General features: G+C 45.8%; 1 protein-coding gene across 3 annotated transcripts in view; it reads right to left on the bottom strand.

The window, feature by feature from the left end:
• The window catches only part of KTI12 (KTI12 chromatin associated homolog), a 73005-nt gene extending 63928 nt beyond the window's left edge, over positions 1-9077 (bottom strand). Inside the window, exons 1-2 of one of the 3 annotated variants that reach the window (XM_056572931.1) lie at positions 8886-9077; positions 3439-3602 (exon numbers count right to left, since the gene is read on the bottom strand). In XM_056572931.1, coding sequence (XP_056428906.1) covers positions 3439-3586 — 148 coding nt within the window. In that variant the 5' untranslated portion in view covers positions 3587-3602; positions 8886-9077. The remainder of the gene's footprint in view (positions 1-3438; positions 3603-8885) is intronic. The other 2 variants (XM_056572930.1, XM_056572932.1) reach the window with 2 other exon arrangements.
• Positions 9078-15169: the final 6092 nt, after the last annotated feature.

Genomic DNA, 15169 nt, shown 5'->3' with positions numbered 1-15169 from the left:
GTGGCACAATCACCTCCCCCCTTCTCTGCACTGCACTCCTCTCTCCCCAGTGCTCAGTGTGACAATTCTACTCTCCCTCCCCTCCATTCTCAGTGTGACAGGTCTAAGCTGGCAGCTCCCTCCCCTCCCCCCTCTCCTCCGTTATCAGTGTAAAAACATTAGCAAGGAGAGGGGAGAGAACTATGATCTGAATCAGCCGGCATATAGGCAGTGCTGCTCAGCCAATCACTGCAGAACAGAGGGAGGACAGTGTGAATATTCATCAGATGGGAGGGGCTAAGCCCGAGCTCAGGGAGCTCTCTGCAGCACAGGGGTTTTCTGGGTAATTGTCACGTCACGGCCCCTGGATGCTGCTGATAACAGCCTGAATAGGGGGTCGAAAGTCATGAAAACCTGGAACAGCTGAATTTCCTGTCAGACAGAAGAATGCAGATAAAGCTGGTTTCTAAGCAGCATTGGTAATGGAAGTGATTTACAAACCTATATAACTTTACCTTCTGCACTAAAAGCTGAACAATTGTTTACTGTGAGACTTGTCCTTTAATTCTAGTACTCGCCAATACCAAGTACGAGTACTTATATTATAAAGGGAATCTGATACCAGGGTGACCCGGTTTCTGGCCCTGTTTACCGTGCTGATATGTGGGTCTTTATTGTGTACAATGGAGGCGGCTGCTGTAGTATGAGCCAAGATTTCTCTCTTCTCCATTGGACAGAACAGGGAATTTGCATTGAGGGTGAGACCAATGATCACATGGTGAGCAGCGGTAGAAACCGGGTGACCTGCACCATCTACCTATAAATTCAAGTTAGTGCAGGTGACTCTGCTGTAAGATTGTCTTTAATAGTAGGTAGTATCCCCTCGTAAGTAGTATAGATAGTTGAAGACATTAGACAGCAGCCCACCCTGTAGACAGCAGCCCCCCCCCCTGCAGACATTTGTATCAGCCCTCCAGGACCCCCCCCCCCCGTCGTAGCCAGAAGGACCCCCCCCCCGTCGTAGCCAGAAGGACCCCCCCCCCCCCGTCGTAGCCAGAAGGACCCCCCCCCCCCGTCGTAGCCAGAAGGACCCCCCCCCCCGTCGTAGCCAGAAGGACCCCCCCCCCCCGTCGTAGCCAGAAGGACCCCCCCCCCCCGTCGTAGCCAGAAGGACCCCCCCCCCCGTCGTAGCCAGAAGGACCCCCCCCCCCGTCGTAGCCAGAAGGACCCCCCCCCGTCGTAGCCAGAAGGACCCCCCCCCCCGTCGTAGCCAGAAGGACCCCCCCCCCCCCCCCCGTCGTAGCCAGAAGGACCCCCCCCCCCCCCCGTCGTAGCCAGAAGGACCCCCCCCCCCCCCCCGTCGTAGCCAGAAGGACCCCCCCCCGTCGTAGCCAGAAGGACCCCCCCCCCCCCGTCGTAGCCAGAAGGACCCCCCCGTCGTAGCCAGAAGGACCCCCCCCCCCCCCGTCGTAGCCAGAAGGACCCCCCCCCGTCGTAGCCAGAAGGACCCCCCCTCGTCGTAGCCAGAAGGACCCCCCCCGTCGTAGCCAGAAGGACCCCCCCCGTCGTAGCCAGAAGGACCCCCCCCGTCGTAGCCAGAAGGACCCCCCCCCCCCCGTTGTAGCCAGAAGGACCCCCCCCCCCCGTTGTAGCCAGAAGGACCCCCCCCGTTGTAGCCAGAAGGACCCCCCCCCGTTGTAGCCAGAAGGACCCCCCCCCGTTGTAGCCAGAAGGACACCCCCCCGTTGTAGCCAGAAGGACCCCCCCCCGTTGTAGCCAGAAGGACCCCCCCGTTGTAGCCAGAAGGACCCCCCCGTTGTAGCCAGAAGGACCCCCCCGTTGTAGCCAGAAGGACCCCCCCGTTGTAGCCAGAAGGACCCCCCCGTTGTAGCCAGAAGGACCCCCCCGTTGTAGCCAGAAGGACCCCCCCGTTGTAGCCAGAAGGACCCCCCCGTTGTAGCCAGAAGGACCCCCCCGTTGTAGCCGCTCCGCTGTCCCGTTCTGCCTTTCCCTTTACTGCTGCTGCTCCGTTCTGCCGTCTGCATCCTGTGGTCTTATGAAGGAGCATGTGACACACAGGTCACTCTGCTTCCTCCGTAGCGTTACGCTGGGCGCAGGGGAGGACGTGGAGTGACGTGGGTGTCACATGCTCCTCCATAAGACCACAGGATGCAGACGGCAGAACAGAGCAGCAGCAGTAATCGGAATGGCAGAACAGGGCAGCAGCATGATGCGGATCAGAGAAGCAGCGGAGCACTGCACCAGGTATCGGCTTTGGTATCGGGGACATTAGACGAGTCCCCGATACCATGCAAATACCGGGTATCGGCCCCGATACAGATATTAGTATCGGTATCGGGACATCCATACTTGTAATACACTTTTTTAGGAATAAAAGGTTATAAAAAAAGCTGCAATTTTGGCCTTTATTTTTACGTTAACACCGATCACTGTATGGTACCATTAACATTATATTTTAATAGATCAGATATTTATGCACGTGGCGATACCAAGTATGTCTAAAAATATATATTTTTTTTTTTTTACTTTTTGGGGGTGAAATAGGGAAAATGGGACAATTTACCTTTTTATTAGGGGAGGGGTTTTTCACATTTTTTTTACTTTTATTTTTACACACTAATACTGTTCAGTGCTATGCATAGGACATAGCACTGATCAGTATTATCGGTCATCTTCTGCTCTGGTCTGCTTGATCTCAGACCAGAGCACAAGACCCGTGGAAGGCAGCGGAGGGGACCTCTGTCTGCCGTTCTGTATGATCGGATCGCCACAGCAGCGCTGCGGGTGATCCGATCACCCATTTTAGTGACTGCAGCGCTGCAGATGCCATGCTCTGTATTGATCACGGCATCTGAGGGGTTAATAGCGGACATTCGCGCGATCGCGGATGTCGGCCATTACCGGCGGGTCCCTGGCTGCTATCAGCAGCCGGGACCTGCCGCGCAGGACCCGAGCATCGCTCCGATGTTCGTGGTTATGTATAGGACGTAAATGTAAGTCCTGGTGCGTTAAGTACCAGCTCACCAGGACGTACATTTACGTCCTGCATCGTTAAGGGGTTAAACGCCTCTGTAAAATGAAAGGAGCGATCTGATTGGTTGCTAAGCATTCTTCCTCTGCACAGGTTTTGATAAATCTACCCCATGCTTCGTTTACTGGTCTGTATTTTTTTTATTGCTACAGCAAACACTATCATGCAACTTTAGAAACACCTAAGAACCTAGCTGCAGAAATGTGAAGCACATACATCTGCACAAATCTATACATGTTTTTTCTGGGATGTCACTGGCTGAGGTGAGTCACTGCATTTTCTTCATGTCGACAAGTCTAGGGGAGGGCAAGGTAACTTTTTTTATTTATTTATTTTTTTAAGTCAACCCTACCCCTTTTAGGAAAACCTTTGTATCCCCAGACAACCCCTTTATGAACCCGACTCACCTGTATACACAGAATTCCTATCTACTCCCAGTTCATGGTCTCCAGCAATATAAACTTTTTTTCCTTTCTGCTCCAAGTGTTCCTTCAGCTCTAATGCTCTACGACTCTTTCCGCTGCAAGGGAATCCACACATCACAACAAGTGGCATTGTTGGAACCAGCCTGCTGGAAGAAACACATCAAGCTATCAGAGCAAAGCCCATACTTAACAGGCGCAAACCTCAACATTGTAGATGTGTGGATTTTAGTTTTTAAATGAATCAGCTAAAATTGTTAATGCTATTTTTGTTTTAAATAAGAAGTGAGGGATACAAATATAGAATAAAAAAAAATAAAAAAATTATATTATATTATATATATATATATATATATATATATATATATATATATACACACACACACACACATACGTATAGTAAAATATATACAAGTATAGTATTGTGCAAACACACAACAGTCATCTAGCATTAACTTCTATTGTATAATGGCGACAATGAAGGTCCAGCGCTTAAGCTGGGTTTCCACAGGTTTTTTCTTTATCTCCGTTGCTCACTTCTGTAACAGAGATGGCATTTATGTCGATGGGCTTTATTTTATCTCCACTGTACTCTGCTATTGTCTGTTGCGCTGAATTTGCTTTATTTTTGACGGGTGCCATAACGGATAAAGTAATTTAATGTCTGTTAATGGACCATTACTTCATATGCAAGTTTTAAAAACATCATTTCCCATTTTATTTCTGTTAACATCAGTTTCGGATCCACTATGAGTGACCTCTGTTATGTGTCAATAACAGACATACCGTAACGGATTTTAACATTATTCATGTGAACATAGCCTAACAGGCTTCATTACATCGGCCTTAGACATCTTATCCGCTATCCAAAGGATAGGGGATAAGATATCTGATCGCAGGGGTCCTGCTGCTAGAACCCCTACGATCTCTGTGGAGCTCCTGAGACGGTAACGTGATATCATGCCCCCTTGTGACATCGCACCACGTCCCATTTATTAATGTCTATGGGACATGACATGAATGAAGAGGGCCTGGCGTGACATCAAGTCTCTGTCTCGGGACCAGCACCCTCTACAGGATGGGCCCCCTGCGTTCAGACATTTTATCCCCTATCCTTTGACTAAGGGATAACATATCTAAGGCCAGAATACCCCTTTAATATGAGTGTATCTAACATTGGTGTGGAAATTTTATAAATTCTACTTGTCCACGGGACTAAAATGGAGCAAAATCTACTTGTCCTTCATGACGATCCACTTGTCTGGGCCAATTTTTGCTTTTACGCACTCATTTTTTCCTCCTCGCCCTATAATAGCCATAACTACCTACTATAATGATACCTTTTAATTTTTCAATAACATTCTCAGATCCAATATATATTAGGTGAAGTGAAATTGAAATAGTAAAAGATAATTTTGCAGATTTGGTGTTTTTTCTTTTCTGCGCCATTTACCTGGTGGTTGAGATAACATTTTAGTTTCATACTTTAGGCCGCCTGATAACAGTGATACCAGATTTCTATAGTTTACGTCATGTTTTACAAATTTAAAAAAAATTCAGAACTTAAGAATTTTTTTAATTGCCATTTTTTGACCCCTGTAGCTGTATGAGGGCTCATTTTTTGCGCCATAATCTGTTTTTTAGATCGGTACCATTTTGGTATTGATCTGACTTTTTTACTTTTTTTCTGGGATATTATAAAAATTGCAATTCTGAGGTTTGGTATTTTTTTTTTACATTTATCGTATGGGATACATAATGTTATATTTTAATAGGTCGTACAATTACGCACGCAGAGATACCAAATATGTTTATTTTCATTATGTTTGCATGTTTTTATATAGGAAAAGGGGGTGATTTGAACGTTTAACATGAAATGAAAGGGTTAATGTGTTTTTTTTTTACTTTTTAATTTTTTAATTTTTATTTTTTTACACTTTATTAGACTTCTAGGAGGAATCATTAGATTCCTCATGCAGATTAATAGAGTTCTATTGAACTCAATTGATCTGTGTGCTCTGTGATCCATTGATAGAGCCTAGTCCAGCAAGGCTCTATCAATGACAGAGCCACGGGACACCAGGGAACAGAGGTAAGCCCTACGACTACCTCTATAGTGGATCGCCCCCCTGCGATCACGCTGCAGGGGGTGGGCGATCCACCCCACTAGCCCACCATGGAGAATTCACATGTTGCTTTAGACGCCGCTGGCGATCTAAAAGGGTTAATAGCCAGCCACAGCGATCGCCGCATGCTGGATATTAGCGGCGGCCCACGGCTACTGAGAACAGCCGGGGGCTGCAGAGTATGGAGCGGGCAGGAGTCGGCAGCCTGCTCCATACAGACTGCTGAGCGCCGCATGCTAGTTATTTGCGGAGGTGTGAGACTTGCGACCACTCCTCCCCTCAGCTCTCCGAAGCTAGAGCTGGGGGGAGCGAAGGCAGAGGACGCAGGTCTGTACGGGGAGAAAGAAGGCGCAGAGCAGGGGAGAGACAGCTTCTCATCTCCCCTGCTCTGCTTCGGAGGATGCAAGTTTCCACAGCCACAGCCCTTGTCAGTTCCGGTGTGTTATCTCCTGCAGACGTGCGGTGAAAAAAATCAAACCCATGGCTTTGCCTTCGCTCCTCCCAGCTGTGGCTTCGGTAAACTTCGGAGAGCGAAGGGGAGGGGCAGTCAGATTTTTTCACGGATTTGAATTTTTCACCTCACACCGGCCCTGCTTGCCCGAAGCCGGGCTAAGGGCTGGTAAAATTTACCTGCCCGACGCCCCAAACTGCATGTCCCGGGCGTCGGGCGATAGGAATTCCACATTTAGATGTACATTTGTCAAGAATATGCACAGAACATTATGTTTGTGCCTATGGGTATGTTCCATTATACAGGAGTACACAGATAGTAGGCTTCTTTCACAATATAAAATGACTCAGTTTTAAAGATCCATACGAAGTTCCGTCTGAAAACCAGCTGTAAAACGGCAGTTACAAAATCACTAACAGCCGTTTGAAAATCCCATTATAGTAGTGCTGGGCGGTATAACGGTTCATACCGAAATTTTTTTCCCTGCACGATATGAATTTTTCCCATACCGGTCACCTGCAGATGAGTTGCGGCGGCGCTTTAAATGAACGAGTTTGCGGCCGCCGGCGCTTTATATGAAAGACTTGCCGGCCGCGGCCCTTTAAATTAATGAAATGCGGGCCGCGATTTAAATGAATGACTTGCGGGCCGCCGGCACTTTAAATGAATGACTTGCGGGCCGCCGGCAAGCTGTCACCTCCCCGTGCAAGTGCTAAAAGCCTATCTTTTAGCGCTTGCAGGGGGAGGTGACAGCTTCCGACTCGCAACTTAAAGGAAAACTGTCTAATATCTTCTCCCGCACTATCTTGGTGATAGTGTGGGTGAAAATATCTGACAGTTTTCCTTTAATCGTTTCCAGCGCCGCATCTCATTCATTTGAAGCCCCGGCGGCCCGCAAGTCATTAATTTAAAGCGCCGGTGGCCCACATTTCATTCATTTAAAGAGCTGCAGCCTGGAGGAGGGGGGGGGGGTGAGGTTTAGAGAAATACGGTAAACGGAGTAATTTTGTAGTGTGAAAGGGGCCTTAGTGGAAGGTCAATAATAAAATATGAGGGTGTCTGCATCCACAGAATTTCCATACATAATGTTTTAGAGGTGTCTTTTTGAGACAATGGTGTTTAATCAAAAAGCTAAATGTATGCTTTTTTTAAGTATTTTTCCCATAGGAATTTCTTAAGTAGAAAAAAAAAACATAAAATGACAAAAACAAGTGTATAAATAAATCATTGTAATGAAGGTCATGCTCATATATGGCAGGATTGTTTTAGACATTCTTGTCACTGAAAGTCAGTCATGAATTCCTTCTGCAATGGCATGGACATTTCCATCTGTAGAACAGCTTCCAGATTTATCAGACCACTAGTCATTTTTTGCTGTTTGTGGCTGTGACTTAAACTCTCATCCGCTTCACTTCCAGCATATTCCACTGAGGCAGTGATGACAAAGACTCTTCTAGGGTACGCTCCCACCGTGAGTATTTACTGCTGCGTCAATGGGTAGGAGAATACGCAGCAGCAAATATGCAGCAAAATATGCCAGGTGGGAATGCACCCCTAGTGCTTAGGGCTAAAATAAGAAAAGCTATACCACACCTCTTAACCCTCGCCACACCCAGCACCAGTGCTTCACTCCTCCCTGACAATTTTATTTTTGGTGAAGATATGTCCATATAGTAATATAAATGGGTATATCTTCCTGCTGATAGGACTATATAACGTGTTCTGCATCATTATAACCTGCTGATAGGACTATATAACATGCTCTGCATCATTATAACCTGCTGACAGGACTATATAACATGTTCTGCATCATTATAACCTGCTGATAGGACTATATAACATGCTCTGCATCATTATAACTCACATATAGGACTATATAACATGCTCTGCATCATTATAACCTGCTGATAGGACTATATAACATGCTCTGCATCATTATAACTCACATATAGGACTATATAACATGCTCTGCATCATTATAACCTGCTAATAGGACTATATAACATGCTCTGCATCATTATAACCTGCTGATAGGACTATATAACATGCTCTGCATCATTATAACCTGCTGATAGGACTATATAACATGCTCTGCATCATTATAACCTGCTGATAGGACTATATAACATGCTCTGCATCATTATAACTCACATATAGGACTATATAACATGCTCTGCATCATTATAACCTGCTGACAGGACTATATAACATGCTCTGCATCTTTATAACTCACACATAGGACTATATAACATGCTCTCTCTGTATCATTATAACCTGCTGATAGGACTATATAACATGCTCTGCATCATTATAACTCACATATAGGACTATATAACATGCTCTGCATCATTATAACCTGCTGATAGGACTATATAACATGCTCTGCATCATTATAACCTGCTAATAGGACTATATAACATGCTCTGCATCATTATAACCTGCTGACAGGACTATATAACATGCTCTGCATCATTATAACCTGCTGATAGGACTATATAACATGCTCTGCATCATTATAACTCACATATAGGACTATATAACATGCTCTGCATCATTATAACCTGCTGACAGGACTATATAACATGCTCTGCATCTTTATAACTCACACATAGGACTATATAACATGCTCTCTCTGTATCATTATAACTCACATATAGGACTATATAACATGACCTGTATCATTATAACTCACAGATAGGATATAACATGTTCTGCATCATTATAACCTGCTGACAGGACTATATAACATGCTCTCTCTGTATCATTATAACTCACAGATAGGATATAACATGCTCTGTATCATTATGACTTGTTTTAGTGCTCATATGTAACAGTGGGTGACGATTAGAACCTACCCGATAGGAAGATACTCATAGATGAATACAACAGCTGCACATGGGAGAAACAGACAGGAAGCCAATGATCAGAAGGGTGGAGATAGGAGGAAAACGATCACGTGAGCGGCATGAAGAGATCACGTGGTCAAATGTCATTATAGTGCTGTGGCTGAGCTAATGCATATGCAATTAAAAGAAGCAACAAGCTATAGGAGAGGGGCGTGGCTACAATAGTAGTCTGCTCATTACCAGCGTGATCCGTGGCGGTGTGAGGTGAAAAAATCGGACCGCTAGAGGGGGGAGGAGCAAGTTTGCCGAAGCTACAGAGGGGAGGAGCGAGACATGGGTTTGATTTTTTCACATACCCCCGGAGGATGGAGAGCGCAGCTCTGCATAATACAAGACGACAGTGCAGGGGGAGAATGAGGACGTCTACAGCTCCTCCCCCCCCCTGCTCTGTACACACAGGACATAATTCATCACGGGAGGTTTCATGTTTTCACGGGGGAAACACAGAGCGGGTGAGGGGAGAGGGAACATGCAGAGCTCCTCACCTCCATAATGACTGCTGTGTGTGAGGAGATATACTGCACTGCATGGGCTGGGGATGAGAGGACATATTACACGGGCTGGGGAGGATTTCTATGTGTGAGGAGACATATTACACGGATGGGGATTTGTATAGACTGCATGGGAATAAATATTATACTGGGGATGATGTCTATGTGTGAGGGGGGGCTACTGAATGACATGCTGGGAGTTGTAGTCCCTCTTATGTGTGTGTATGCCAGTGTTTCCCAACCAGGGAATGCCGGGAGTAGTAGTTTTGCAACATCAGTAGGCACCCTGGTTTGGAAACACTGGTGTATGAACTACAACTCCCAGGAGACTACTGATACAATAGAGGTGTTGGTGAACTACAACTCCCAGGAGACTACTGAGAAACAATAGAGCTGTTGAATGACAAATGCCGGAAGTTGTAGTCCCTCTTATGTGTGTGTATGCCAGTGTTTCCCAACCAGGGAATGCTGGGAGTAGTAGTTTTGCAACATCAGTAGGCACCCTGGTTGGGAAACACTGGTGTATGAACTGCAACTCCCAGGAGACTACTGATACAATATAGGTGTTGGTGAACTACAACCCCCAGTAGACTACAGAGATACAATATAGGTTTTGGTGAACTACAACTCCCAGGAGACTACTGAGATACAATAGAGGTGTTTGTGAACTACAACTCCCAGGAGACTACAGAGGTGACATGCTGGTGTTATACCACAGAATGAAGACTCCTGAATGACACATGCTGTGAGTTGTAGTCCCTTTTGTGTGTGTATGCCAGTGTATCCCAACCAGGGCTGAGTTATATTAGTGTGCTGTGTATAACCTGTGTATATGTATATATATATATATTTATATATATATATATATATATATATATATATATATATTAGTGTGCTGTGTATAACGCTGTATATATATATATTAGTGTGCTGTGTATAACGCTGTGTGTGTATATATATATATATATATATATTAGTGTGCTGTGTATAACGCTGTATATATATTAGTGTGCTGTGTATAACGCTGTGTATATGTATGTATATATATATATATATATTAGTGTGCTGTGTATAACGCTGTATATATATATATATATATATATATATATATGTGCTGTGTATAATGCAGGTTTCCTCGGGCTGCAAGGGGGGGGGGGATGGACTGCATGGGCTGGCTTCTGCTTTTTCATGGTGTGTTCTTTAGCCCCATAAAGAGGACATAGAAATGTACAGGGTTTGTACAGGACATGAACATCACTGTATGAACAGTAAGCATTCTTACAGCAACGTAGAAATGCACGGGGTTCATACTGGGAAGCAGAAATTCATGTGGTTCATACAGGGAAGCAGAGATGTACGGGGTTCAAACAGGGAAGCAGAAATTCATGTGGTTCATACAGGGAAGCAGAGATGCACGGGGTTCATACAGGGAAGCAGAGATGCACGGGGTTCATACAGGGAAGCAGAGATGCACAGGGTTCATACAGGGAAGCAGAGATGCACGGGGTTCATACAGGGAAGCAGAGATGCACGGGGTTCATACAGGGAAGCAGAGATGCACAGGGTTCATACAGGGAAGCAGAGATGCACGGGGTTCATACAGGGAAGCAGAGATGCACGGGGTTCATACAGGGAAGCAGAGATGCACGGGTTTCATACAGGGAAGCAGAGATGCACGGGGTTCATACAGGGAATCAGAGATGCATGGGGTTCATACAGGGAAGCAGAGATGGACGGGGATCATACAGGGAAGCAGAGATGCATGGGGTTCATACAGGAAAGCAGAGATGCATGGGGTTCATACAGGGAATCAGAGATGCACGGGGATCATACAGGGAAGCAGAGATGCACGGGGTTCATACAGGGAAGCTTAGATGCACGGGGTTCATACAGGGAAGCAGAGATAAACAGTGTCCATACAGGGAAGCAGAGATGCACGGGGTTTATACAGGGAAGCAGAGATGCATGGGGTTCATACAGGGAAGCAGAGATGCATGGGGTTCATACAGGAAAGCAGAGATGGACGGGGTTCATACAGTGGTCTTCATGTTCATTGCACAGCAGCTTCGAGAGAAATTCATGTCAGGAGGGACGTACAGGAGCAAAAACATACAGGAGAAATAACACAGTAGCCTGTACATCTTCATCCTGGAGAAATTGAGGAGGAGAAAACAGATTTTGGCAGAGGATGCCACATTAAAACTTCACTTGCAGAATTCTGCGAGTGGAGTTTGATTAAATCATTAACCTGTCTAGGACCAAGGGCGTACCTGTGCACCCTCAGCGTTTCTGTTCTCCACAGGTAACCGGGCGGTGAACGGAACGGGAGGCCTGCTGAAATCGTTCAGAAGGCATTCCATGCCAATGCCTGGGGGGCTCTTGAGCCCCCCCCCCTTTGTCAATTCAGACCAGAGATTGGCAGCGATTCTGAGTGCTTACCCACCAGTGTGCCTCCAGCTGTCGCAAAACTACAACTCCCAGCATTAACTGATAGCCGAAGGGCATGCTGGGAGTTGTAGAGATGCAACAACTGGAGCGCACATATACAACTCTCAGCATGCCCTGAAAGCCATTTGCTGTTCATGCATGCTGGGAGTTGTAGTTATGCAAGATCTTAATGGCCACAATTTAGAGACCACTGCACTGTGATCTCCAAACTGTGGCCCTTCAGATGTTGCTAGGTAACTACTCACCTCCTGGCTCCCGTCAACAGCACGATCGCCACCTGCCACTGCTTGAGGAGGACATGCTCACATCACAGTTCCCTCACTCTGCCCGGACTACCATGGGTGGGCAGAGTGGGGGAACTGAACTTTAACCCTCACGCCACCTCCATGATCTGCTATTGGTCGGTCGCTTCTGACCAACCAATAGCAGAGCTGGGTGGGGTGGCACCGCTGCCACCTAACTCCTATCACTTCAGGGCTTGGACAGCCTTGAACACCCCTATTTACCGGGTCACCGGAGACACATATGACCTGAAATCGCTGCCAATCTCTGGTTTGAATTGACAGGGGGGGGGGGCTCGAGAGCCCCCCAGGCATTGGCACGGAATGCCATCTGAACGCCCTTGGTCCTAGACAGGTTAATGATTTAATCAAATGTGGCATCCGCTGCCAAAATCTGTTTTCTCCTCCTCAATTTCTCCAGGATAAAGATGTACAGGCTACTGTGTTATTTCTCCTGTACGTCCCTCCTGACATGAATTTCTCTCGAAGCTTCTGTGCAATGAATGCTGACATGAAGACCACTGTACAAACCCAGAGCCCATTTCTTGGCGAAGTTCCTCACATCGCTCAGAGAAACGGATATCAATCCGGGATGCCAAGTGGGGGTTAACCGATAGGGTTAACCAAATTTGTGGGAGGAGTCTGGGAGCCTTCATAACGTAGCATCTCGGGGAGGTAAGTCTGTTCGTGTCAGCGTTCCGGTCAGCTGACTCTCCTTCGTGGGTTACTTCCAGTATTCTGCTCCTTGGTCGGGTAGGTGTGCAGTTTATCTGCACCTCAGTTATTCATTTTTTTTCTTCATTTCTTGGCCGCGGATGTCCAGGTGCCGGGATACCCGTCAGACGGAGGTGGCCGGTGTCAGAGGAGGGCTCGGTTCGGAGGCCTGCAGCAGCAATAGGTCTGTTAACCGCCTGGGTGAGCGGTCGGACACAGGGGTTGTTAGTGAAATCCATGGCAACGAGCATGCAGCGCGCATGGGCACGGAGTACAGCACAGTAAGGTCTCGGCATCTGACTCAGTTCTGTACATCATTGCTGACGGCAGATCGATATAGTAGCATGATTGGTGGTGTTGTTGGGTCTGGCAGGTTGAATTAGTAGGTTTGGGGTGTATGAGTTTTTGGTGGATATAGGGGAGTAGGTATATGGGTTATGGTTGTAGTGGCATATGAAGGTACGGGTCTATGTGTATGAGTACAGTTAGTTTTGTGCATATGTGGGTAGGTAGGTATGAGTATATGGGCGTACGTGTGATTATGTTTATATAGAGACATATGTATAGGTGGTGGAGGCACACTCAGTTTTGAGATTATGTGTAGGTTAGAGCCACTGGCTTAGCAGCTTTACGGGCCTGCATAAGGTTTCAAGTGATGATTTGCCATTTTCCGATCATTGGCAATGTTTGCAATTTTCCCTTATGTCTTTATTACTGAGGTTGCATACGTTATCTTTTCCTTGTATTTCTGCGTTGTTCCAGGGGAATTCACTTGGCTTTTCAGGAAACCATGTATGTATCTTTTTGGTTTAGTTAACCACAAATGTTTTATTACACAGGTTGCATGCAAAAAAAAAAAAAATAAACATTTTTGAGATTTTCCCTTATGTTTTTATTACAGAGGTTGCATGCGTTATCTTTTCCTTGTATTTCTGCGTTGTTCCGGTGAAATCCACTTTGCTTTACAGGAAAACCGTGTACATATCTTGATTTTACAGGTCTTAATAAAAAATATATATATAGATATATATGTGTATATATATATATATATATATATATATATGTATATATAGGCAAAAAAATAATATATATATATATATATAGATATATAGATATATAGTCATAGTAATATGCAGCACACCAAAATCTAGTGCAAAGTGCTTTTTATTCCATGAAGTACAAAAGCGACTTTTCGCCGGCCTCACGCCAGCATTCTCAAGTGACAATGAGTGATACAAACGGGCATATATACACACCGCCCACCATCAATTAGTGACATCATAAGTGTATTAGCATATATAAACAAACATAAAAAAAAACATGATCGTGCTTTGAATCTCAATCATCACAACAGGGCATAACACAGATTTACTGTTACGATCCCTCACTGAACATACAGCATATAGTGTGCTTCTTACTGTGCAAATATACGTGTAGATTGCCTCCAGGGTCCAGCCACCGTGTCCATAGCCTCACGCCGTGATTCTCGTGGAACGCCAGAGTCAGCGCCATTCGCCCTGTCAGCGGAGAACAACATCCGGTACGTCACTTCCGATGTATAGAAGATTGCGATGTTCGCGACGCTGAGCATTGTGTTGCTTAGTAACAGAGCTTGGTGATCACAGCGTCCATGGAAATCAATGTTAATAATCAGAAGAGTGTCATATGCATAACGCAAAGTAAGGCATCAATTATATATAGAGGTAGATTGTTATATAGACATAAATGGGGAATGTATCTGGAGTCACTCACAATTGCATACATTGGGGATGTGAGCGCAGCATTCCTCCTGCTATTGAGGGTAAGGGTGAAAATTGTGGGGCTGCCCGGATAAACCGGGGTACCCACAGTATGTGACCAAGGCAGAACCGCACAGACACTGTTGCAGGGTCTGTCCTGTAATTCACAGATTCACCCCCCCTATTGGTGCCGGTGGAAGCGCTCAAATTTCCCCCACGCATAGACACATGCACACTGACCCACAGTCTCATTACCCCATGTGATGTCAAAATTATGTCCAAGCCTAAGCAAAATATTTCTTATGATGACGGAGGATGTATTGACGCGGTGTTCTGGCTCGGCACCGTGACTGTCACCCAAACAGAGAGCAACCTAAACGAAAAGAGAATACATGATTAAAAATAAAATATAAAACCAATTCAGAATGAATAAAAAATGTATCACAAATCACCCTACTGAGGGAGGGCCGTTATACCCCAGCCGGGGCTGGACCATCAAATTACTTCATCATTTTTGGAGAGACAATGAATTCAATATTTAACCCATTGGGTTTGAGACA

This window comes from Hyla sarda, chromosome 4 (genome assembly GCF_029499605.1).
Source record: "Hyla sarda isolate aHylSar1 chromosome 4, aHylSar1.hap1, whole genome shotgun sequence".
Classification (NCBI taxonomy): domain Eukaryota; kingdom Metazoa; phylum Chordata; class Amphibia; order Anura; family Hylidae; genus Hyla; species Hyla sarda.
This window is presented reverse-complemented; position numbering and strand designations above follow the sequence as displayed.